General features: G+C 37.2%; 2 protein-coding genes across 2 annotated transcripts in view; both read right to left on the reverse strand.

Annotated features, from left to right (window-relative positions):
* LOC107584911 (host cell factor 1-like) overlaps positions 1-7,017 on the reverse strand; it is a 38,802-nt gene extending 31,785 nt beyond the window's left edge. The window contains exons 1-2 of the mRNA XM_016271680.1: positions 6,107-7,017; positions 536-684 (exon numbers count right to left, since the gene is read on the reverse strand). Coding sequence (XP_016127166.1) covers positions 536-684; positions 6,107-6,281 — 324 coding nt within the window. The 5' untranslated portion in view covers positions 6,282-7,017. The remainder of the gene's footprint in view (positions 1-535; positions 685-6,106) is intronic.
* Positions 7,018-9,253: 2,236 nt separating this feature from the next.
* Positions 9,254-23,471, reverse strand: LOC107584912 (interleukin-1 receptor-associated kinase 1-like). Its single transcript, XM_016271681.1, has 13 exons — positions 23,189-23,471; positions 20,941-21,108; positions 19,445-19,552; positions 19,244-19,320; positions 18,883-19,092; positions 18,696-18,760; positions 16,267-16,450; positions 14,417-14,656; positions 14,243-14,311; positions 13,933-14,157; positions 12,401-12,845; positions 12,151-12,270; positions 9,254-10,181 (listed from the first exon to the last, which is right to left on the reverse strand). The coding sequence occupies exons 1-13, from the start codon at positions 23,286-23,288 to the stop codon at positions 10,084-10,086; spliced, it is 2,109 nt and encodes a 702-aa protein (XP_016127167.1). The 5' UTR covers positions 23,289-23,471; the 3' UTR covers positions 9,254-10,083.
* Positions 23,472-25,033: the final 1,562 nt, after the last annotated feature.

Here is a 25,033-nt window from a genome sequence, read left to right on the forward strand (position 1 = left end):
AAAGAGTATGAAAAGCGCTCCGAGCTGCTGCAGAAAAAAAAAAAAAAAAAGAGCAACAACAAAAACATGCTGCTGGAGACGGGCTTATTGAAAATGCAATCTGATTGTCTGCCAGCAGGAGGCGCTTTGAGAGCAGTAGAACTAGCGGTTTCTCCAGTAATGGCTGTAATCAAATCAGCTCCGCTCATGAACGCTTCTTTATCAGAAACTATTCTGAAGACAGTCCCTTCAGAGATACATTAATATAAAACACCCACAACGCGTTTTGATTTTGAAACGTGTAGAGTTCATGTTTATTCAACAAAGTCGAACACTACAAATAAATTAATGTATGGGAAACACTGGTAATGTATATCGAAATATCGGAAATGTGTTTAAAAATCATATCACCTTTATTGAAAAAAAATTATATCGCTATACATATTGATATTGAATTATTGTCCAGCCCCAATTCACATACAGCTACATTACACACTGCATGAAAGGCAATAATGGCATAATAGGGGCACTTTTAAGATAATGCTGACAGACTTACCTGTAGTTCATAAAGATCATTGCTGTACTTTCCGTACTCAACCATGCCCCCGAACACAAGGAGTCTTGTGCCATCGCACACAAATCCATATGCGGCACAGCCGGGAGGAATGTCACCCCGGACAGCAGGAATAAACCACTGATTGGTGGCTGTTGAGAAACACATAGTTGTGTCATTGTGGTTTTGATGAATAAATCTCTTTCTGTGCTGTGTTGCAATGCACCATGTTCTTTTATTCTGTGCAGAACAAGGTAATTATAGTTAACTAGAAGCATAAAAAATATGATGTTGCTTGAAATTACTAAAATATAGAATACGACTTTAAAAAAACACTTAAAACTTATTTTAATTCAGGTAATCGCCAAGGCAACATTTCTCGTTTTCATTTAGTTTAACTTGATATACTAAGTGAAATATAAATATATAAAATAAACTAGTTAGTTTTTTTTTTTTTTTTTTTTTTACATATTTACTAATTAATAATAAATATTTTTTTAAATAATGATTTTAAAATAAAGAATCAATATGAAAAAAATAATAATAATTTGAATAAAAAAAATAAACAACTTTTAGATAAACATTTGTACTTTTGATAGCAACTTCTTGAGTCTGTAACTAGAGATGCACCGATCGATCGGCCAGGGATCGGAATCGGCCGATTTTCCTCATGATCGGCCCGGATCGGTGACCGGCCGGTCAGTCTCACTTCTTTCAGATTCCGAGGCGATCCATTTTGTTACCAGCAGCACAGGCAATAACATCAGCCGCGCATTCTCGCGCTCTTCTCTCCGACGACCCCTTCTCTCTCACACACACACACACACATCTCATTCGCTCCGGTTAAATAGTGCTTGCATTGCGCATTATTTTAGTCATTCCCGCATGTTTCGCGCTTACACCAAATGCACACGCACCATCACTGATCTATATTAGTGGATCGCACAAGCCGCGCTCAGTCTCAAACAGCTTGAGAGCCACAAATACCAAAATTAGTGTCTAACTGCGCTAAAACAGTCAAATACATACAAAATTATGTCAAATGCCCGTCTTGGCGAGTATCCAGTTAAACACAGTCAGTTTTGGAACGTTAAATAGTTGAGAAAGAGAACGCATGTTGTGTAAGTACATTGGGTCTGTGGATAAACTCTTAAAGGGACCGCAGTCCAATATTCCTGCTGCTGTCTGTCATGTTAATCAAAGAACAAAAGACAAAGAAAATCACTTTCTGCTCTTGACTGAATACGTTTTATAACTTCAATGGTAAGCATTAATCTGTATTTAATTTTTACAATGAAGACTACAGAAATTAAAGTAATCAAACGTCATTTGATTACTTTAATTTCTGTAGTATTTCTTACCTGAATAAACACTTACTTAACCTGAAAAACGTAGTTTCATAGCTCTCTTCTATTGCATTTATTTGTGCTGTTGTTTTATTTGTTCTTATTTTATTACTGACTTTTTACTTGTGTTTTTTTAATGAAAATAAAACTTTGCATTGAAGAAAAGTAGATTTTTGTTTGTATATGCTGTCAATTATAGTTCTTAGAAAGAAAATCGGAATCGGCAAAAATCGGTATCGGCAGATCACACTAACAAAAAATCGGGAATCGGCCAAGATCGGTGCATCTCTCTCTGTAACCCTATTATAGTATTTTTCCACAAATAAAGAAATTGTTATAAACGTGCATTTTTATGAAGGCTACAAATGCACACTCCAGAGGATCTAATAGCTGGATTTGCTAAATTTTTAAAGGTTTGTGGAATTAAATATTTTATTTTAAAATAAATGCTGCATTGCCAATTAGCTCAAATAATATTAATAAAACAATTTGATGGTCTACATCAGGGGTGTCAAACTCAATTCCTGGAGGGCCGGAGCCCCGCAGAGTTTAGATTCAACCCTAATTAAACACCTGCTCCAACTAATCTAGTCCTTCAGGCTTATTTGAAAACTACATGGTATGTGTTGGAGCAGGGTTGAAACAAAACTCTGCAGGGCTCCGGCCCACCAGGAATTGAGTTTGACACCCCTGCTCTAAAGTAACTAACTAAAATATAAATAAACCTCTAGCAAAAAAATAATAATATATATATATATATAAAATGAAATTTGCAAAGTAATTACATTCATAAATTGCTGCCAGTATTTCTTGGTCTTCATGCTTGTACAACGTGTTAAGACATAGGATACACGTGAAATGTTTTGTTTTTATGAATCTTTCATGTGGAAATATATGTATTATAGAAATCTTGAAAGTACAGCTGACTGAAGAAGACAAAGGAGGAGATTTAAAAAGTGTGCATCGGCTACAAGTTGTCATTTATATTGCAATGCATCGTTTCTAGTATATTTGCATCGGTAAAAAACGATTAATTTATATTTAATTGGATGCGCTATACTTTTATTATTTAGAAAGTGACCAATAATCTGTGACCAATATTTTATATGTAGATTGATTTCTCCTCTCTAAACTGTTTCTCAAGCGCGCGCTCTCATCAGCGCTGCTGCTGCGTGAATATGATGCATCACAACACCACAGAGACCTGATGAAAAACTGGGATTAAAATCCAAAACCTGACTTGAAATAACCTAACAAATCAATCAGGGCTAAAGCGGTTCCATTAACGACAAATTAAATTCACACAATCTCACTAATTTGTGCACGCTTATTCTTAAGCAGACCTTAATGTCGATCATGGAGCAAATCGATCCACCATGACAAACAGCGAATATATCTGTGCTGTGTAATGCATTTGAGACGTTGTGTTTTCCTCAGTGCATAACTGACATGATGTAACAAGTATATTTTTTATCTGTAAATGTTAGAAAGTCATGCAAACATATCCATTTTGCTGTCAGTATAGTGGGCTGATGTGAGCGAACGAGCGCTGCTGCGCGCTAAACAGACAGAGCGCAATCAAATAGGAGTGCAATAATTCTGAGTAAAATATACATTTTGCAAAAAAAAAACTGTTTTTGGACATTAAATGTGTCTTTTGCAGAATTTTAAACCTACATATAAAGTGTATTTTTATGATAGCAGTAACTAGCCTGACAGTAGTTGCGCCGCCTCTATTGCCGCGACTCCTACAAAACGTTTTCATTCCGCGTCGCCCCATCAAGCTCTCGCTGGATCCACTCCTCTGCTATCAACGAGAGGAATGTCTGTACTTCAACAGACAACGAAACCACTTTTTGGTTGTTAAAAAAGGTGCTCTTGTTCAAAACAGTTGCATTCGATCCTTCGCTGGCTGTGCTGATTTAAATTTAAATTTGTGTTGCAAGTCCATTGATGCAGGTTGTGACGATTCTCTCCGACCAATCCGTGATCAGCAGAGTTTACACGTCACGTTTTGGTAACGGTACGGTTCACTTGAAACCCCAACCGAGGTGGTACTAAAAAAAAGTACCAGGTACCAGGTACTTTACCCAGTGGAAAACCCCCCAAAAGTGAACCGTACTGAGCCGTACCGTGCAGTGGAAAAGCGCCATTAGCCTGCTTTAGGCCAGGTTAGTTTCCCAGCATAAGTTGCCACAGTGACTAAGCTTGATCTAGGCCTATGTTAAATTTGCTTTATGGAACCAAATCATTTGACAATGAGTCAGATTAACCGAAATAAGCCTGGCTTATTTGGTTAACTTGTTTTATGAAACAGGCCTCAAGGCATGAAAAGTTATCATATTTTCTCCATTGCATCGTATTGCATCGAATCGCATTGTGTTGAATCGAATCTAAATCGGATCCCACTGCATCGTAATAGGGGTGAAACGTATCGTATCGCATCGGTAGCTGCTTCATATGTATCTTTAATGTATCGTAGGCTATGCATCGAGATGCGCATCGTATCGGCCTGAGTCACAAGATGCACATCCGTATTGACCCGAATATAAGACGATGTTTTTTCTTGGAAATACATCTGAAAAAACGCAGTCGTCTTATATTCAGGGTCTAGACTTTGACATGTCAATAATACACCCACAACAATAGGTGCTGCCAAATACACATAAAAAGAGTGTGCCATGAAATACGTAATGTAATGTGTGTTGTAAAGATCGCGAGTAAAAACAAAAGAGAAAGAAAACCTTACAGCTGCATGAGTCGTGACTGTCACGTTAGCCTGACGGGACCAAACTCCCTTTGTGATTTTAAAACGTAAGACAGTACCCAGATTTGAAGACTACAGTAAGATTTAACTTCTACTGTTAATAAGATTTTGGTGGGCTACTATTAGATGGATAGCCTAAATGTCCTAATTCAGATGAGCTCCCTGTTTTTTTTTTTTTTTTAAATGGTATATAAAAAAGTGCATATTTTTTAAATGTGATTGTTGGTACATTTGACCAGTTTTTACCATACTTTCAAAACAAAAATTTTAAATAGGAAAAATATGCAATGTGAAAATAATTGAAGAGAAAATGTGTTTTACTGAGAGAAAAAAACAAGATTTGGTTTTTAAAAAGCCTTTTTCCAAAAGGTACATCTGGAAAAAGGGGGGTCATCTTATATTCGGGCCAATACGGTAATATATATATATGACAAGACATTTACTAAAACTAACAAAGTTAACATTTAAAATTAAACACTACTTCAAAATTTGAATAAAAACTATAATATTATCTAATATACAAATACTATAATAGCATCTTAATGATACTAAAGTAATCCTGGTTCTGTGTAGCTGTTAACAGTTTCCAAAAGAAGACTCCATGAGCAATATGCAAATATAGGGCGTCTTTATATCACTATCTTAAAAATCATCACTCAGCAGCATACAGTGCAACATCAAACTAAAACAATGCTTTCTGGAGTGCATCTACCTCTTATAATTTCATAACATTCATCACTCCACAACTTAGCAACATTATTCAACCTCAAGTAAAATTATCCACAGCAAATTACACTCTTCCATTCATCCTGGAAGTATTTACATGGCAATGCGGGAAATATTGTGGGCGGGGCCTGTGTGTTGTGATGACGCAAGCAGCGTTCTTATAACCCGCCATTTCTCTTTTGCATTTTCCAGGCGTGCCAGACAGACCCCACGGTGCTTGGCTAGTGCTGTAGCGGTAGCTGCTTAGCTGCCACTTCAACCCATAAACATCTTAACCTAACTAAACACAGATCAGCTAGCAGCGCACCTAAATGCATCACTACATACTGCAAGTGATGCACTGAAATTAAATGCACTAATGTTAGCGCAAACACATCATGATTATGTGAGTTTTGAATTACACTGCCAAGTGTTATATTTTCGTGCACATTCTTTATGGCTAACTTAGTTAGCTGATCACTTATGCAGATTTTGTCTAGCCGCTAAATGCGCTAACCCAGTAAACAATCAGTCAAGAAATTGCTTAATAAATAAAAAGGAGTTGTGTAAAAGGTTACATATTAAATGAATTATTTCTCCTGTCAAGAGGGGTTTGTAATAAAGGCAAATAGTAAATCTGACTGAGGCAGAAACGACCGAATCTGGCTAATAACACAGCGAGCTAAAGGCTACAGAAATTAAACAGCTGCATGCACAAACACCACCGCCTTTAATACTAAATAATAACGTTCTCACCCGTGTTATAGACGTGTAGCTCATCCACAATGCCTTCGTTCCCTCCGCCGAATACTACCATCAGCTCTTTAATGGCCACAGCTCGGTGTCCGTGTCTCGGGCGAGGAACCGGGCCAGACCAGCCCAAAACCCTCTTCCAGCGCGGCTGCAGAACCGAGGTCCCCGAAGAAGCCATGTCCACTTCTCTAGCGAGACACAAATCCCACGCACAGCGCTGATTTTAGTTCGGATTCCACCAGCATTCGTGTGTTAAAAGCTCTGTGCTAACTGGATTAGCCCGCTAGTACCAGATAGCTTCGCTCCAGCTAACGTACGTTAACTAGGTCACCAAAACACGCTCGACTTCCACGCGCTCGTTTTTGGCCAAATGCTCCCCGAAATGCACCAAACGACTCCGTTATAGGAAATATTAGCGTTTACGCGCGTCGAAATTCGAGAAGCATAGAGCGTGGGGGGGGGGAATGTCGGCCGGTTAGCACGTTAGCCGCTCAAATCTGCGCGAACCGCCATTTTAGCGGCAAAAGACGCTTTTCATCACGAGAAGAAAGTAAATGAGACGGACGCCGGCGGCTGAGCAAACGCGAATTCCCGGCGAAATGAGGGACGGTAACCCGAAATACACCGCGTCGCGTGCAGGTGGGCTCCTGCGCATTTTTTCTTAAATATCCTTATAGTGGGAGAACCCGCATTTTTTGGGGTTAACGTTAAATGTATCTTGGAGAAAAGGAAAAGCGCGATGAGGATGTGTACGCAGCCATCTTGCAGAGGCTAGCTAAACGCTACCAGCACGGGCGCCTAGTTAGCTGCTAAGCGGCTAAGCTAACACATACAAGCTAGTGAATAGAAATGGGCGGCGGAGGCAAAAAAAAAAAGGGCGGCGTGAAGGAAATCATAATAATAAACAGAAAAGGCAGTTGGAAAAAATATAAACAAAGAAAATCAATCTAAAACACACCAAGAAGGGAACAAGCATGTGCAGTGGGGAAAAAAATTAATACATATAAAAAAAAATGGTCGGCGAACCGAACAAAGTATCAGGTCTTTCGTTGAATTTAATATTACGGAAATCGTATTATAATATTAATCCGTCAAAGAAACTCCTCCGGTAAAATGTGTTAAAGGCTTACAAAGTTCAAATAAATGCGGATAGAGGTATCTTATTTAGTCTAGGTTCATGTGATATGAGGATTTGTCATGCCTCTCTCGTCTGGGTGCCGCCATCTTGATAAACAAACCAAACAATCCACCCTCTGGAACCAAATGAAGCTTAGCGCTTTTTAGTGATCCGAATGCATATGTATAAACAAATATACAATAAAACTCTTCAAATACAGTTTTCTCCCTACAAAACAGCGCTGACAAGACTAAAAAGTAATGTTGTTAGCTATTAGCCGCATTAGTTAGCTGAAATGTTCGATGAGATCCATTGGGCAGCCAGTTAGCTTCCATGCAAAACAGCTCATTGCATCACAGTAAATTCTACATACTCGTTTGGCACAACAGAGAAAAATGTTACACGTCTCATGTTTATTTACTGTTAAAATTGCAGGTGTGGTTTTTATTCGAGATGCACAGTTCAGTAACTTCTGTTATTGTTTCGTCCCTGGCTTAGCTTAGCTTCCCTCAAGAAAAATGGCGGATGTACCGTTAGCAGTCATATTGAGAAAGCTGCAAAAAAAAAAAAATCGGATTCTGTCATTGCCTGACACCAAATACTTACTCGTTCCGATTCGTTAACTTAATTTAAAAATCACGAGAGAACGACTTCGACCCTGGGTGCGCCTTTCACTGTAGATATAGCTAACTCTACATCTTTTCATGCAGCCCCGGAAGCCGCCATCTTCTTGACAAGCGCTCTATAATTCAGCTTCCGCGCAGAACATCACATTCTTATCGTATGCGCTCAGATATTTTCTGGCCAGATATGACTTATTGGTTTGGAAACAAGGGTCCAATCACTGCCTACTTTTTTTTCTGGAAACCATATTGTGTTTGGAATGTTGTTGGATGACAGAAGGCATAATATATTCATTTATGTAATGTTGATTCTTTATCCATAAATTTGCTGGAATGATAAGAGACGTTTGGAAGATGAATGAAAGCTTAAGTAAATGTGTTCATTTCACGCCAATTTTATTGGTGTGCTATGCTTTATTTATTTATTACAAAAAAAAACAAGCAAGCCTAGCCCAGGAGACAAAAAGTAACGTAAATCATTACTTTCCATAAAGAGTAACTAAGTAACGCAATTAGTTACATTTTATGGAGTAACGCAATATTATAATGCATTACTTTTAAAAGTATATTACTTTATATATATGTGTGTGTGCGTGTGTGAATGTAAAGGTTTGCTAAAATAATTAGGTTATTATATGTTTTTGTTTGGAAGGCTCTAAATTGAAAGCTTTAACTTTTATTTCATGTCCATCATTTTAAAGTTAATCCTTCAATGACACTGTTGTCTCATTGCTGAACAAAAACACTTAACTTTACAATTGGGATTTTGGAATTAACGGCACAATAAATATTTATTTCACTGTGTTTAGGTTATCATAGTTTTACATTTGTAATAATAGATTGATGTTTAAAGTTTGGGCCCTTTTTGAAAAGTATCAAAAATAAATTACTAAGGCATAGTAAAGGAATATTATAATGCATTCCTTTTAAAAGTATATTTCTTTATATATGTGTGTGTGTGTGCGTGTGTGAATGTAAAGGTTTGCTAAAATAATTAGGTTATTATATGTTTTTGTTTGAAAGTGTTTGGAAGGCTCTAAATTGAAAGCTTTAACTTTTATTTCATGTCCATCATTTTAAAGTTAATCCTTCAATGACACTGTTGTCTCATTGCTGAACAAAAACACTTAACTTTACAATTGGGATTTTGGAATTAACGGCACAATAAATATTTATTTCACTGTGTTTAGGTTATCATAGTTTTACATTTGTAATAATAGATTGATGTTTAAAGTTTGGGCCCTTTTTGAAAAGTATCAAAAATAAATTACTAAGGCATAGTAAAGGAAGGTTTTTTTGTTTGTTTGTTTTTATGTGATCTCCATATAATAAACATATAAAAAAGCTGGAGATATTTTAGCATTAATAACTAAACATAGTGGGGGACACCCATTACAGAATATACAGAAATCATGTAAAATATATTTTTATTATGTAGCAGAATCCATGGTTAACGTGGTAATTTCTCCTGTAACTCCAACATGATCTTCTACCATATATTTATGGCCTCTGTGTGAAATAAAGAAATTGAATAATAATGAATCGGCTAATCATATAATTCATGTAAATATCATATGCTTCTAATACACTCCACTGCCAATAAACAAGAGTTGTATTTCATTCACACAAATAAATGACCCAAACTGAACTGTTTTTCTTTCTTTCTAAGGAGCAGATTAAATAGTTGTATCTGATATCAATTTTTCAAGTTGTTACATTACAGTGTATACAGTTAAAAAGTAAAGGGCTGATTGTAGAAATCTGTCAAATTGCTGTTACATAATGAAAATCGCACGGGCTAAATGTTTAATTCAATTTCTATAACATAATCACAAATTAGTACCATAGAAACAGATTAGTCATTCATGTTAAATAGTACTCTCATACATGTAGGTGTTTTGGCCATAATCCAAAAACTTGACCATGTCATAAAAAAACAAAAACATGTCGCTGAGAACTAAGCCAAAAACAACAAGCAAACAGACAGACATTGGATCGCCAAAACAACAGGCGTATAACAATAAATGATGCACTTTTATATTTCTTTGGCTTGTCAGTCAAGATTCACAACTACAGAGCTTTCTTCATCCGTACCACTTTTTATTAATCTGCAGCTTTGGCCGAGGTATTCATCAAGGCATTTTCTCTACCATAACCATAAAAAAAGTACCATAAAGATATCTGTGAATATTTCATGTAATATTTTAACTACATATTTGCTGGGTCCCAAACATCCAATGCTAAACTGCAGCAGGCGACTGCATGTTGATTCCAGATGTCTCGCATGCAAACTCATCACTCTCTTCTGGCTCCCTTGTTTCGGCATTCATCCCTCGGTCTACAAAAAAATGAAAAAGCATGAATATATTATTTTGATTCAAACAACCAAGCACAGACATTTTGTTGACACATTTTGTTTTGAAAATGACAGTTTTCACCTGAGATTTGGAGCCACATTAGAGGGGTGTAAAATGGCTTTAGAAAGCTGGCAGCACCATTATTTGATTTTTACACAGAGATTGGTAGGTCTATTAGTAAAATCTGTTGACTTTAGCAATTTGTTTCATTATATGCCAACAGTGACAGTTCAAAAATGGCAAAAAGCACTTGTGTTTTTTGCATGCCTGTAACTGAAGAAGCATTGAAGATATCTTAATATAATCTTTTAGGTTCGGGTTCTTAACAAACCTTCCTTTTGTTATCTTCATTTTAAAGGCCCTTGATGGTTCAATTCCAGATAAATGGAGACCTTAATGCGGCTCCGTAAGTAAATTGGTAAATTGTTCACATTTTCTGTGGTCAAAAACACATTATTAATACAATTGCATAGAACACGCCTGTCTGCATGCCATAAATATTATTTTTCCAAATGTGTCATATCTGTAACTCTAAAAGTATTCAAGATATCTTAATATCCTTCTAGATTCTCATGCTCAAACTTTTCTTTTGGAATCTTCATTTTTAAGGCATGGTTTATCCCCATAGATACTGGGACCCCAATGTAACTCCATGTCCAAATTTTGCCCATTTTCAAAAGGTCATTAACCAAATGTAGACAACTTTTTAAACAGCTGATCGTTATTGTGTTTAAAGAGGAATGTCTGAAGAACAAATAATGCAAAAAAAAAATTTCCTTAGTTTACAAGCCTTTCATTTAAGAAGTGTTAAAGATATCTTAATGTCATTTTAGATTCTTTTATTCTTATGAAACTTTTCTTTTGGAGTCTTCATTTTTAAGGCCCTATATGGTTCAGTATTATAGATATTGGGATGTCAATGCGGTAACGTGTAGTTACAATACTGTGTATTTGAATTCTTGGTAGCTTCAGAAGCCGTTAAAATGAACAAAATCCCATCTTCCAAATATCCCTAAAACTGAGTCAAACATAGATTATTATAAATACGCCTTTGAGAGCAAGTTATTGTACCTCAAGTTACTCAGGAGTTATGTTTTATGCAATTCTTTTGATCGAAGGAAACAAGATACATTTCTAGTTTAAACATTATTTATTCTTCAGACATTCCTCTTTAAATGCAGTGAGTATCAGCTGTGTGCAAAGTAAACCACATTTGGTTTTCGACCACTGAAAATGGGTAAAATTCAACAATTTGAACATGGAGCTGCTTTGAAATCGCCATATCTATGGGAATGAACTATATGCAATTTTTCCTAATCCACTGCCCGCATCGCATCTTTGTCAACACAAAAGCGCATTCTGTGTGAATGGCACCTAGTGATATATTCTACTTATGGTCCTTCACAGAGCGCGTCACACATGAGAGGTTAATCACGTGCGTCGATTGGATCATTCTTTTCTCTTTACGGTTAACATTGGCATATTGTCAAAGTGTCTAATTCAAACGTTTGGTAATATTTCTATTCAAAATCATGATTCCTCGATTTATAAAAAAAAAAAAAAATTGTGGCAAAACATTCAATTCAAATTCAGCGATAAAATCTGAAAAATCGCCCAGCCCTAAATACTGACAATACATACAAATGACAGATATGACAAAAAATATGTTTATCGCTTATTGGGTCCTGTTAGATGATGGGGGTCTTGTATTCAGCCTTGAATTTGTCACCACAGTTGTACTTTGAATGCAAAAACTGACAATTTGTGACTTGAGCAATGCCTTAAAAGCAAATCTACAGACATTGGCCACGGGCAATAAGATGGAGCAGATGCAATCTTGATAACCAGGATCTATGACTATACTATATGGGTAATTTTCAGCTACATTTGAATGATGCATTTGTTAGTATACAGTAATGTCATCCAGTTACAGCTGATTTGGACACTTACATAATGAGATGCCTGATGACAGCAGATCAGAAGTTAAAATCCTTCCCTCTTCATAAAGCTCAATTCTTTGGACCAGTTGCTGCCTCATAGGATTGATAAACACTTTCTGGTCAGAAAAATCTGTAAATTCAGAAAAATTCAGACAGAGAATGAGAGAGGGCCAACCAGAAAGTTATAATACCATACATTTTTTAAAAATGCTCTTAACTATTTATGATCTGCCCGTTTTAATAACAAAGAATCTCATTACCTTCATTGGGACTGGACTGTGAAGGGCTTTCCACTAAAGAACCATTTGTTTTACTGCTCTGAATGCCACAGGCCCCACATGACGTCGCCTGAGCTCTGCTACAGTGACTTGTCAAGAATTGAGAAAAGCCTTGACTCTCATCCGATTCACACGGCACGCCAGAGGACTGTGAAGCCCATGATTCAGCATTCAACTCTGACTCTGAGCAGCTAGACTGAGTCACGACAGAGGTCAAGGTGGGATAGACAGTCTTGTGAAGGCAGGGGTACGTGCTCTCTTGAGGGTGGAGTTTGGAGAACTGATGGGCGAGAGAGTCCAGAGAGCTGCTGTCGGAGCGCAGAGGCTCAGGGGTGGATGGATGAGAGGATACGGGAGACATTCTGACCGTGGTCGATCTGCCAAAGGTCTTCAACCCTGAATGCACATCTTGAAGTGCTTTGAACACCTATAAAAACACCAACCGAGCCAGAATAAGCCTGATAATTCTAACTAAAACATAATATTATAAAAGGGTATTATTGTTTTTAATAATCTTATTTTTTCCCTGTTGTCCGTTTAGTTTTTGTGACCGCTCTCTGACCCATCTGTTTTTAGTTGCTGTGCCTTTAAGAAACACGCCCTTCACATGTGAAAAAGCTGGGTTTGTTGTCGTCAGGTGCAATTGTTTTTAATTTCTCCATCCTTTAATAACTTCAATAAATGCTCTTTTTAGTTCTGAATGTAATACTATATTTACACTACCATTTTAAAGTTTTCAATTTTAATGTCACACCAAGGCTACATTTATTTGTTCAACTTCAAACATACAGTAAAAGCAGTAACATTGTGAAATAATTACAATTCAAATTAACCATTTTTTAATTTGTATACATTTTAAAATGTAATTTATTCCTGTGATGCAAAGCTGAATTTTAGCAGCCCTTACTCCAGTCTTCAGTGTGTCATATAATCCTTCCGAAATCTTTATAATATGCTGAAGAAACATTTCTGAATAATATCAATGTTGAAAACAGCTGCTAAATAGTTTTTGTGGAAACCGTGGCACTTTTTTTGTCAGAATATTTTTATGATATACAGTTTTTATTTGAAATAGAAATCTTTTGCAACCTTATCAATGTCTTTAATGACACTTTTGATCAATTTATGCATCCTTGCTGAACCGAAGTATTAATTATTAACAGTATTTACCATTTTTACTGAACAAAATTAAAGAAACATTTTTTTATTTATCGTGACATGATCCCTTAAACAAGAGTAGCTACTAAAATCATCATGTGCATCAACAGCATTTGAATAGATTCTCCTACTTCTGTCATGCGAGGTCTCTTCTTCCGTCGTCGGTCTAAACACTGACATGCCAGCTGAGAGATTTCCATTGATCCATGCGGGGTAGATGTGTCTTTAGTCTTTAATTTATGCATCCTTGCTGAACCGAAGTATTAATTATTAACAGTAATTACCATTTTTACTGAACAAAATTAAAGAAACATTTTTTTATTTATCGTGACATGCATTTGAATAGATTCTCCTACTTCTGTCATGCGAGGTCTCTTCTTCCGTCGTCGGTCTAAACACTGACATGCCAGCTGAGAGATTTCCATTGATCCATGCGGGGTAGATGTGTCTTTAGTCTTCAGTCGAGGATCCAGATGTTTCCTGCAGATGTTCTCTGCTGCATGAGCATAGGACAGCTCCCGCGAGTGCTTCACTTTGCTGAAGCTTCTTCCATCGTCTTCCTCCTCTTTTACTAAATCTTTCTGTGAGAAATAACAGGTTTAACCACCAGCTAGCTCTACACTAACATACTGTATGTGACTAAAATATGACTTCAGCTCTTCTTACCAAGTAAACAGTTCTGGATTGGCCATCGATCTCCAGAGCCTGCCGCCCAGTAAGCACCTCTAGCATGACCTGCGATACGAAATAAACTTACATTAACAAATATGGAAAGCTGAAAAACTTTTGCTGTAGGAATGGGCGATGCTCATTGCTTTGCTCATCTGAGCTGCATCTCACCACTCCAAAGCTGTAGACGTCGATCTCCACTCCTAGCTGCCCATCCTTCAGGTATTCTTCTGGGAGGTATGCAAGAGTTCCCCGGACCGTAGCCGTTTTAGCCACGGTGGACGTCTTGCCTGGGGTTTTGTTGGGGTTCAGACATAAACGCGCCAATCCAAAGTCCCCAAGCTTGGGCTCCAAGTGATTCCCTAAAAGGATGTTAGAGCTGTAACAGAGGGAACATGACTGGTTGGTACCCTAATGATTAACATGGGTGAATAGTGGAGTTAGACTGTTAAACAGTTTTTCACCAATTTTGTGTTCAGGATTTTTTGGGTGGGGCTAAAACGGTGGCACGATGACGCACTGGATCCACCGATCATGGCCCATCCCCTAACATTATAATAACTTTCGATGACGCACTGGAGCCACCGATCATGGCCCTGCCCCTAACATAATAACTGTCGATGACGCACTGGAGCCACCGATCATGGCCCCGCCCCTAACATTATAATAACTGTCGATGACGCACTGGAGCCACCGATCATGGCCCCGCCCCTAACATTATAATAACTGTCGATGACGCACTGGAGCCACCGATCATGGCCCCGCCCCTAACATTATAATAACTGTCGATGACGCACTGGAGCCACCGATCATGGCCCCGCCCCTAACATTATAATAACTGTCGATGACGCACTGGAGCCACCGATCATGGCCCCTCCCCTAACATTATAATAACTGTCGATGACGCACTGGAGCCACTGATCATGGCTCTTCCCCTAAAATTATAATAACTGTCGATGTCAGGAGCCACCGATCATGGCCCCTCCCCTAACATTATAACAACTGTCGATGACGCATTGGAGCCACTGATCATGGCTCTTCCCCTGACATTATAATAACTGTCGATGTCAGGAGCCACCGATCATGGCTCTTCCCCTAACATTATAATAACTGTCGATGTCAGGAGCCACCGATCATGGTCCCCCCCCTAACATTACAATAACTGTCAATGACGTACTGGAGCCACCGATCATGGCTCTTCCCCTAACATTATAATAACTGTCGATGTCAGGAGCCACCGATCATGGTCCCGCCCCTAACATTACAATAACTGTCGTTGATGCACCAGAGCCACCGATCATGGCCCCTCCCCTAACATTATAATAACTGTCGATGACGCACTGGAGCCACAGATCATGGCCACTCCCCTAACATCGATGACGCACTGGAGCCACCGATCATGGCTCTTCCCCTAACATTATAATAACTGTCGATGTCAGGAGCCACCGATCATGGTCCCTCCCCTAACATTACAATAACTGTCGATGACACACTGGAGCCACCGATCATGGCTCTTCCCCTAACATTATAATAACTGTCGATGTCAGGAGCCACCGATCATGGTCCCTCCCCTAACATTACAATAACTGTCGATGACGCATTGGAGCCACCGATCATGGCTCTTCCCCTAACATTATAATAACTGTCGATGTCAGGAGCCACCGATCATGGTCCCTCCCCTAACATTACAATAACTGTCGATGACACACCGGAGCCACTGATCATGGCCCCTCCCCTAAGATTATAATAACTGTCGATGACGCACTGGAGCCACCGATCATGGCCCCTCCCCTAACATTATAATAACTGTCGATGTCAGGAGCCACCGATCATGGTTTCTCCCCTAACATTACAATAACTGTCGATGATGCACCGGAGCCACCGATCATGGCCCCTTCCCTAACATTACAATAACTGTCGATGATGCACCGGAGCCACCGATCATGGCCCCTTCCCTAACATTATAATAACTGTCGATGATGCACTGGAGCCACAGAGCATGGTCCCTCCCCTAACATTACAATAACTGTCGATGATGCACCAGAGTCACCGATCATGGCCCCTCCCCTAACATTATAATAACTTTCGATGATGCACTGGAGCCACAGAGCATGGCGACGAGGTAGATTCTCAGGTAGCCGGTCCTCTGAATTGGATTCTGGCTCTGGAGGCTCAAACGTGAATGTCTGTGTAAATCCAATTAAGCTGCCAGGAGCATCCATTCAGGCTGTAGCAGTATTTGACAGTTAAAGGGATAGTTCACCCAAAAATGAAAATTTGATGTTTATCTGCTTACACCCAGGGCATCCAAGATGTAGGTGATTTTGTTTCTTCAGTAGAACACAAATTATGATTTTTAACTTTAACCATTGCAGTCTATCAGTCGTATAATGCATGGCAATGGTAACAAAATCTATGAGAGTAAAAAAAAAACATGCACAGACAAATCCAAATTAAACTCTGCGGCTCGTGACGACACATTGATGTCCTAAGACACGAAACGATCGGTTTGTGCCAGAAACCAAACAGTATTTATATAATTTTTTACCTCTAATACACCACTATGTCCAACTGTCTTTGAGCGCGCGCACGGCATCCGGTGCGTGAGGTGTGTACGCGCTCTGGCGTAGTTTACGCAAGTGCCCGGAAGTGATCTCTCGCGCGTATACAGTGGGGGAAAAAAGTATTTAGTCAGCCACCAATTGTGCAAGTTCTCCCACTTAAAAAGATGAGAGAGGCCTGTAATTTTCATCATAGGTATACCTCAACTATGAGAGACAAAATGAGGAAAAAAAATCCAGAAAATCACATTGTAGGATTTTTAAAGAATTGAGTTCAAACAGATGCCATTAATACAGGTAATGAGTGGAGGACAGAGGAGCCTCTTAAAGAAGAAGTTACAGGTCTGTGAGGGCCAGAAATCTTGCTTGTTTGTAGGTGACCAAATACTTATTTTACCGAGGACTTTACCAATTAATTCTTTAAAAATCCTACAATGTGATTTTCTGGATTTTTTTTCTCATTTTGTCTCTCATAGTTGAGGTATACCTATGATGAAAATTACAGGCCTCTCTCATCTTTTTAAGTGGGAGAACTTGCACAATTGGTGGCTGACTAAATACTTTTTTGCCCCACTGTATGTCACTCATTGTTTACACAGTGCGCAGTCATTGTAGTCAACTTGTGTACTTAGAAGATTTTTTTATCATTCAAATTTGGCTGAGTGGTTAATACACTTTTCTGTGGTGTGAGAAACTCCGAACACATACATAATATTGACTTTGCAAGGACTTTAATTCCATCTGAGGTCCTGAGAGATGTAGTTGTGAGGTCATTTGGGGCAATATGATTCCTACAATTTATGTAACAGCAGTGTGATTGTCAGAAGCTGGGACTGGCGTTTGGGTTTTTAGGAGAGAAAACTTTCAGTAATGTGTGATGTGATTTCAAAGATGCACACACCAAAATTCATCTAAAATTAGTGACTAGTTGGTTGGTTAGTGACTTCATGTTTCTCATTTTAATTAATCACAATTTTAAAAATTAAAAAATACACGATTGCATATTCATGATTGATTATTGCTGTCCCTCCCAAGCATTCATGTTAATCCCTATCAAATGCTGCTGATTCAAAGAGTCCAGCAATGAGCCTAGAGACTTTACCATTCTAAAGTTTAGGACCGGTAAGATTTTTTTTCTTCGTATTTTTTTAAAAGCCTCTTATGCTCACCAAGGCTGCATTTATTTGATGAAAAAATACAGTAAAAACAGTAATATTATGATTTTTTTTTAAACTATGAATTTTCCGAATCATTACTCCAGTCTTCAGTGTCACATGATCCTTCAGAAATCATTCTAATATGCTGATTTGCCACTAAAGAAAATTTCTTATTAATATCAATGTTAAAAACAGTTGTGCTGCTTCTTATTTTTATTCGTTTTGGACAGTTTTCACTTGGAAACGGTGCTTGATCTGTGCATATTTCTCTCCTGATTCAGACAATTTTTCACTGGAGTAGGCAATATTATGGATAGAGGGCTTGGATTTTAGCAAGGGTTTGAACTCAAAAACATCTTGATGGATTTGTTTCTTACAAACACGCATCTTTTCACTTCACAAGACATTAACTGATGGAATGGAGTGGTGTGGATTACTTGTAGATTATTGTGATGTTTTTATCAGCTGTTTGGACTCTCATTCTGACGGCACCCATTCACTGCAGAGGATTCATTGGTGAGCAAATGACGTAATGCTTAATTTCTCCAAATCTGTTTCGATGAAGAAACAAACTCATCTACATCTTGGATAACCTGAGGGTCAGTACATTTTCAGCAAATCTTGATTTTTGGGTGAACTATTCTTTTAAGACAAAACAGGAAAGACAGATATAGAGCCCGAGAACAGGAAGCATAAGCCAAAGGAACAGAGGATGGACAGACAGTTTCTTACCGTGACAGTTTTTCTACTTCCGTCCTGAAACTTTCCTTCACGACATTCCAGTCCAAATGGGAGTCCTGCTCCGAACACCCACACGAAAGAGAGAGAGAAAAAAGATGGACGCTTAGGAAACAAACTGAATGACTCATCAGAACAATCAAAATCATATTTGTTTGTTTTGTTAGTTCTGTTCTAATACTTCTTTCAGTTTCTTCACAGCAAACTCTGTGTTTCTCATCACAGCTTTATACACGTGTCCGAAACCTCCTTCTCCAATCTGATTGCATGGGGAAAAGTTGCATGTGCATCTCTGTACTTCCTCAAACGGCCAGTTCATCGCAGTGGAGGAAAAAGGCGGGGGATCCACGCGGTTCTCACACAGGCACAAATGTGTCAGTGGATTAAGAGACTGAAAGAAAGAAAAACATGATGGCTAAAGGAAGAGTCATCCTGACTAATGCCTCACCAGCACAATAAAAACAATGAACGGTCAACCTATCAAGTATTTTCTATTAGTTGTTTTAATGGCTGAATTTCTTTTTTTAAATCAAATGAAGCACCTCTATATTTGAGATTCTTGAATTCATAGAGTCCAGATCAGGCGGTGGGGGGCTAGGCTTGGGTAGAGGCCTGACTTCTGGAAAAGCAAAATGACCATTTTTACCATGGATGTTCTGATTAGAGGCAGTCAACTTGCATTTTTAAAAAGAATATCATCATGTTCGACAGATGCAAGCACTGTACTTAGAATAAAACGTTACCGGGGACAGGGTGAGACTCTTTGACAAAGGTAACTGTACTGCTTTGACATGCAGGGACTGGTGGCACTGTTGAAGGCTGCTCTGAACGAAACTGCGGTATATGTCTGCCTGTGGAAATGCATACAAAAGTACATTAATGGATTTATTATCTAAGTATAATGGCATGCAGTGTCTGCACAAAACTAAATCATAAAACTGAAATATATCAGTTAGTAGTACACACCTTTTCTATGTTTAATGGACACTTCTCTAATACATATGTATTTTAGTATTATTTATATACTATTTTAGCATTCATTAATTTTGAATTGGCTTTTTTATATTATTTATATTTACATATTTAGAATTTTAGTTTCAGTAATTTGTTATATGCTTTTGTTATTATATATATATATATATATATATATATATATATATATATATATATATATATATATATATATACACACACACACACACACATACATACACAAATATATAATCTTTGTTTTTTCTATATTATAATTTCTTTCTAATTTTTATTTAAGTTTTAGCACTTCAATTGTAACTTATTTTGGAAACAAGGCAACATTTCTAAGTTGTTTTTTATTTAAGTTTTAATCTAAAATATATTTTATTTCTGATTTATTTAAATTACCAGATTTTTTACACTTATTAGTTTTAGTTAACAATGACAGCATTGATCTAATATGATTACTGATGACAGTCTGATATACAAGACTAAGCTTTACTGGCAGATATTTGGCCTTTTTGAGATTACCTGCCATTTGCCAATAACAGTGCAAGTTTAGTAGACCAACAAAAGTACTGCCTTATGCCTCTCCCTTATGTCAGTTCCAATATATACTGTTAGCCATGTCAATGAATAATACAACATTTGTTTAAAAAAAAACAACAACAACAAAGTAGTGAATCTCAAGCAAATATTGCATTAAAAACTGTCATTTCAACCTCAATTGCTATAACTAAATGAGCCAATATAGCAAATTTATCTGCATTATATATGCAAGTAGTTGTATTTTGATGAAAGACTATTGGGACAGTTTATTTCTTTGAAATAACATGCACTGATAAATCCTGCAAAATGAAACAGAAAGATGTTTTAACAAAGCAAATACGGTCAATTTGGACTGTTTAAGATTAAATAACTATATAACTAATTATTTGTTGTTGATTTTTTTTTCAGTAGCTGTCAGAGGAGGATGTAATCAGTTGTAGCTGTAATGCCTACAGCCTATCTAGTGATCAGAGAACAGAAACTAAGACAAATAAGCATGTGTGATCACAGCAGAAAACTGTCACACCTGACAGCATTGGGTTTCTTCATAACTTAAATGTGTTGCCTGTCAATAAAGTGCCTAAATCAAGACTATCATGTGAGTTTCATGACAGCCACAAAACCCACCTGACAACCTTGCTGGTTAGGGCATCAGATGTGGTAGAGACAACAGAAACAAGCAAATGACAAGACACAATGATATAGAAAGCATACATACATTTAAGGATGATATCACGGGCCCTAAACCATTGCAAGCCCTCAAGAATCTTCAGCAGTTCTCCAACCGTCCCGTTGCGACAGCCCCATTTGTGCATGAGGTCGTCTGTCCGTCTGGGGCTTTGCTCCAAAAGGCGTAGTTCGGTCTGGTCCGATATTACCTGTGAAGCTGCAGTGAACATTGGGACTTGGTTCCAATAGTGTAAGAGAATCATTCATGCCAAAACTTCATGAAGAATCATTATTATGACCAGTGTTGGGGGTAACTCATTACAAGTAACGTGAGTTACGTAATCAGATTACTTTTTTCAAGTAACTAGTAAAGTAACGCATTACTTTTTTAATTTACAAGAAAATATCGGAGTTACTTTTTCAAAAAAGTAATGCCAGTTACTTTGTTTTCCCATTTATTGACTGACAGCTCTCCTGTCCCCATATTGGGAGAAATCGTAAGTGCAGAGGAGTTGTGTGCGCTGTGTGAACATGATGTTACTGTAGTTCCAGACTAAATGTGAATGTGCATTAATTCATCCCACTCACAAAAAAACAGATTTAGTATTCATCAAAATGAATTAAAACGGTCAAATGCAAACCTGCAATAATTAAATATGTTAAATAACACAAATGTATCCGTGAGAGCTAATAGAGAGCAGACGGATCTGCAGGATTTTAAATCGCTCTCGCAGTGCTTTGATGTCATACACCGATCGGTCTGCGCAGCGCCGCTTCAAGTCGAACACGCCTAATTATTATTGAACAATTGCAAACAGCAGTTAACTTAATTCACGTGATGTGATGCACCTTGTTAGTAGCTTGTACCTGTGATTGTTGATCAGTTAGTTGATCTAGAAAAATGGAAAAGGTAGTAATTTTCCAGGAATTTATCCGTTATCCATTATCCGTTGTAACCCGAAAACACAAAATACAATGCATAATTTAAAATGCATGTAAAAAAACCTGTGAAAAATCAATATGGAAAATTCCTTCATACAGTAGACTATTTTTACAGACATTTCTGTGTCTGTAGTGTAGCATACTAACAAACTACTAATACACTGCTTAAACCAGTGTTGTTCAGAATGTGTAGTTTTACTAGTTTAATAAAAAAACTTTAAAAAAAATAGCCAATAAAAAAAATATAATATGTTAATTAAAAAAAACTTAAATTGTAATTGTTCAAAAATGTGTACGTTCAATAATTCAATATTGTATTTAAAAATAGTTATATTATTATATTATGCATTGATATTATTGAACGAACAAATCAAAATTAACAAAATATATTTTTTTGCTGAGATTTGATGCAGTGACACAATTTTGCATCTTGATTACGTGATGACGTCATCGCGCAATGACATCACAACATAATTTAGCAACAAATCGACCTTCCTTTAGCAACTTCCCAAGAAAATTAGTTGGCAACACTGAATGCATTACTTTTCAAAGTAACGCTCCCCAACACTGATTGTGACTGTGTAGAAAGTTCTAGCTTGCTACCTGGATAAAAGGACAACACTGGCTAACAAATACCATCCTATCTAAACTCATTTCCAATCTGGTGTGATTTCATCTTGATTACGTGATGACGTCATCGCGCAATGACATCACAACATAATTTAGCAACAAATCGACCTTCCTTTAGCAACTTCCCAAGAAAATTAGTTGGCAACACTGAATGCATTACTTTTCAAAGTAACGCTCCCCAACACTGATTGTGACTGTGTAGAAAGTTCTAGCTTGCTACCTGGATAAAAGGACAACACTGGCTAACAAATACCATCCTATCTAAACTCATTTCCAATCTGGTGTGATTTAGCAATGTGATGGATTCAATTTCAGCATCTCACCTGAATCAACGGACACAAAACACAACCCCAGTGATCCACGTCCGTTGTTAACTTTTTTAAAACATTACTAATTATGTACCCCTTTATTTACTCCATCGATCATGAGACCAGGGCAACAATCCTGACATTTAGCGAAACATTGTAGTTACCTCAAACACATTCATAACTTCACAGAGATGTACAAACTTGACTCACAGCTAAACTAAGCAAATAAACCATGACTGTAAGAAATAAACATTTCACGAATTGATCAAAAACTTGACTTCTGACCTCCCCCTCAGACGGCTAAGCGAGCTAGCGAGTGTGCTAATCAACACATCCTCCGGGGTTCGAGTTCAGATTTAAATAAATGACTACAACATCATCCTAATCAAAAACTAAACATAAATGCATAATCCTTACCGAATAATATCCAGTCTAAGTGTGAAAGTGAGTCCATAAATCGGGTAAAGTCACTCATAACAGACGCGGGTATGGTGTACAGAAACTCCGCTCCAGACATGTTCAAAAACCTAACCTTATTGTAGTTTTCTTCTTTGCTTTGTTTGTCTTTTTGCTCTTTAATCAGCTCTGATTTAGTTTTACGTGGTCCTCGAACGCTGGAGTTTCCTGCTTGTGGCTGTCTGTCACTTGTGATAGTGGTCTATGTTGTCTTTTACTTTGAGTCACCGCCACCAGCCGTCACAAACCGTGATGAATATCTATTGCGTCATCTTTAAACCTGTGCGTCCCCTAATTAATATTCATGAGCCACCGTAGAAGACACCGCCCACTTTCTTACGTCAGCAGTTGCGTTTTCTCATCCCCTTCACCATAGTACAGTTCGTTAATTCCTTCGCCATCACGGCTTACTCACATCTTCCACTTCCCTTTTTCCACATTTAGTAATAGTGTAAATTTCACTGTCCTGATCTTTAGTGCTGCTTTTGCATTTTGAGGCACATGCTCAAAAATTTCAAGTGATGCTATATCCCTTACCAAAAAGTAGTATACTTCAAGTTTATTTTAGTAAGTATACTTAAGTAAAGATCAAGTATATTTAAGTATACTTTATGTAGTAAGTATACAAATATCAGTGTACTAGTAGTAAGTGTACTACTTCAATACTCCTTGGGACTAAATTGGCCCACTTTCTAGTATATAAAAGTATACTTTTAAGTATACTTTAAGTATAACAGTAGTAAACTTTGAGTACACAACTAGTTTGGTGTGAAAGGGCTTTTACATTTGCTATAAATAGAACTTCTTATATTAAAAACAATCAAGCCCTGCTCATATTTTAAAAAGTAACGCGAAAGTAATGCAAAAGTAATATAACGCATTACTTTCCATAAAAAGTAACTAAGTAACGTAATCAGTTACTTTTTAGGGAGTAATGCAATATTGTAATGCATTCAGTGTTGCCAATTTAGCAATTTTGTTGCTAGATTTAGCAACTTTTCAGATTACCCTAGCAACTTTTTCTTCCAAAAGCACCTAGCAACAAATTTAGCTATTTTGTTTTATTTATTTGGCAACTTTTAGCAACTTTTGATAAGTGACTCAAACGATAAAAAGGCAAACATTTTCCATCTAAATTAGACAAAAAGAGGAAACCAAAGATACCTAGCAGTACATACGTCACGTGAATTAAGTTAACTGCTGTTTGCAATTGTTCAATAATAGGCGTGTTCGACTTGAAAAATGTCACTGTCCTGATATTTAGTGCTGCTTTTGCATTTTGAGGCACTAAATTGGCCCACTTTCTAGTATATAAAAATATACTTTAAGTATAACAGTAGTAAACTTTGAGTACACAACTAGTTTACATCAAAATGTTTAGTTTGTACTGCAACTATACTAAAAGTGAACTACTGATAGTTTACTAATGAAATAGTTGTAGTAGGTTTTTAGTACACTTTGAAGTATAGTCTCAGTAAAGTACTAGTTTAGTAGTTTTATACTACAAGTATACTCGTAAGTTTCTTTAAGTGAACTTTACATCATCCTTTAAGTACTACTATGTCCCTATTTAGGTATTAATTTGTATATATATTGTTACATGAATATCTGAACATACAAAACATCAAAAGAACAGAGTATCTGCTTGTAAACAAAAACGTTTTATTCTAGCTTCATGCACTCTTTTTTTAAACACTTGAATGTGGATAAGTTTCATAAATAAAAAATAAAGAAATAAACAACATTTTGAACAAAAAGCTGAAAAAAGACTATGAATTGGATTCAGAATGATAATCAAAACGTAGA

Source organism: Sinocyclocheilus grahami, unplaced genomic scaffold (assembly GCF_001515645.1).
Source record: "Sinocyclocheilus grahami isolate Dianchi unplaced genomic scaffold, SAMN03320097.WGS_v1.1 scaffold64.1, whole genome shotgun sequence".
NCBI classification, from domain to species: Eukaryota; Metazoa; Chordata; class Actinopteri; order Cypriniformes; family Cyprinidae; genus Sinocyclocheilus; species Sinocyclocheilus grahami.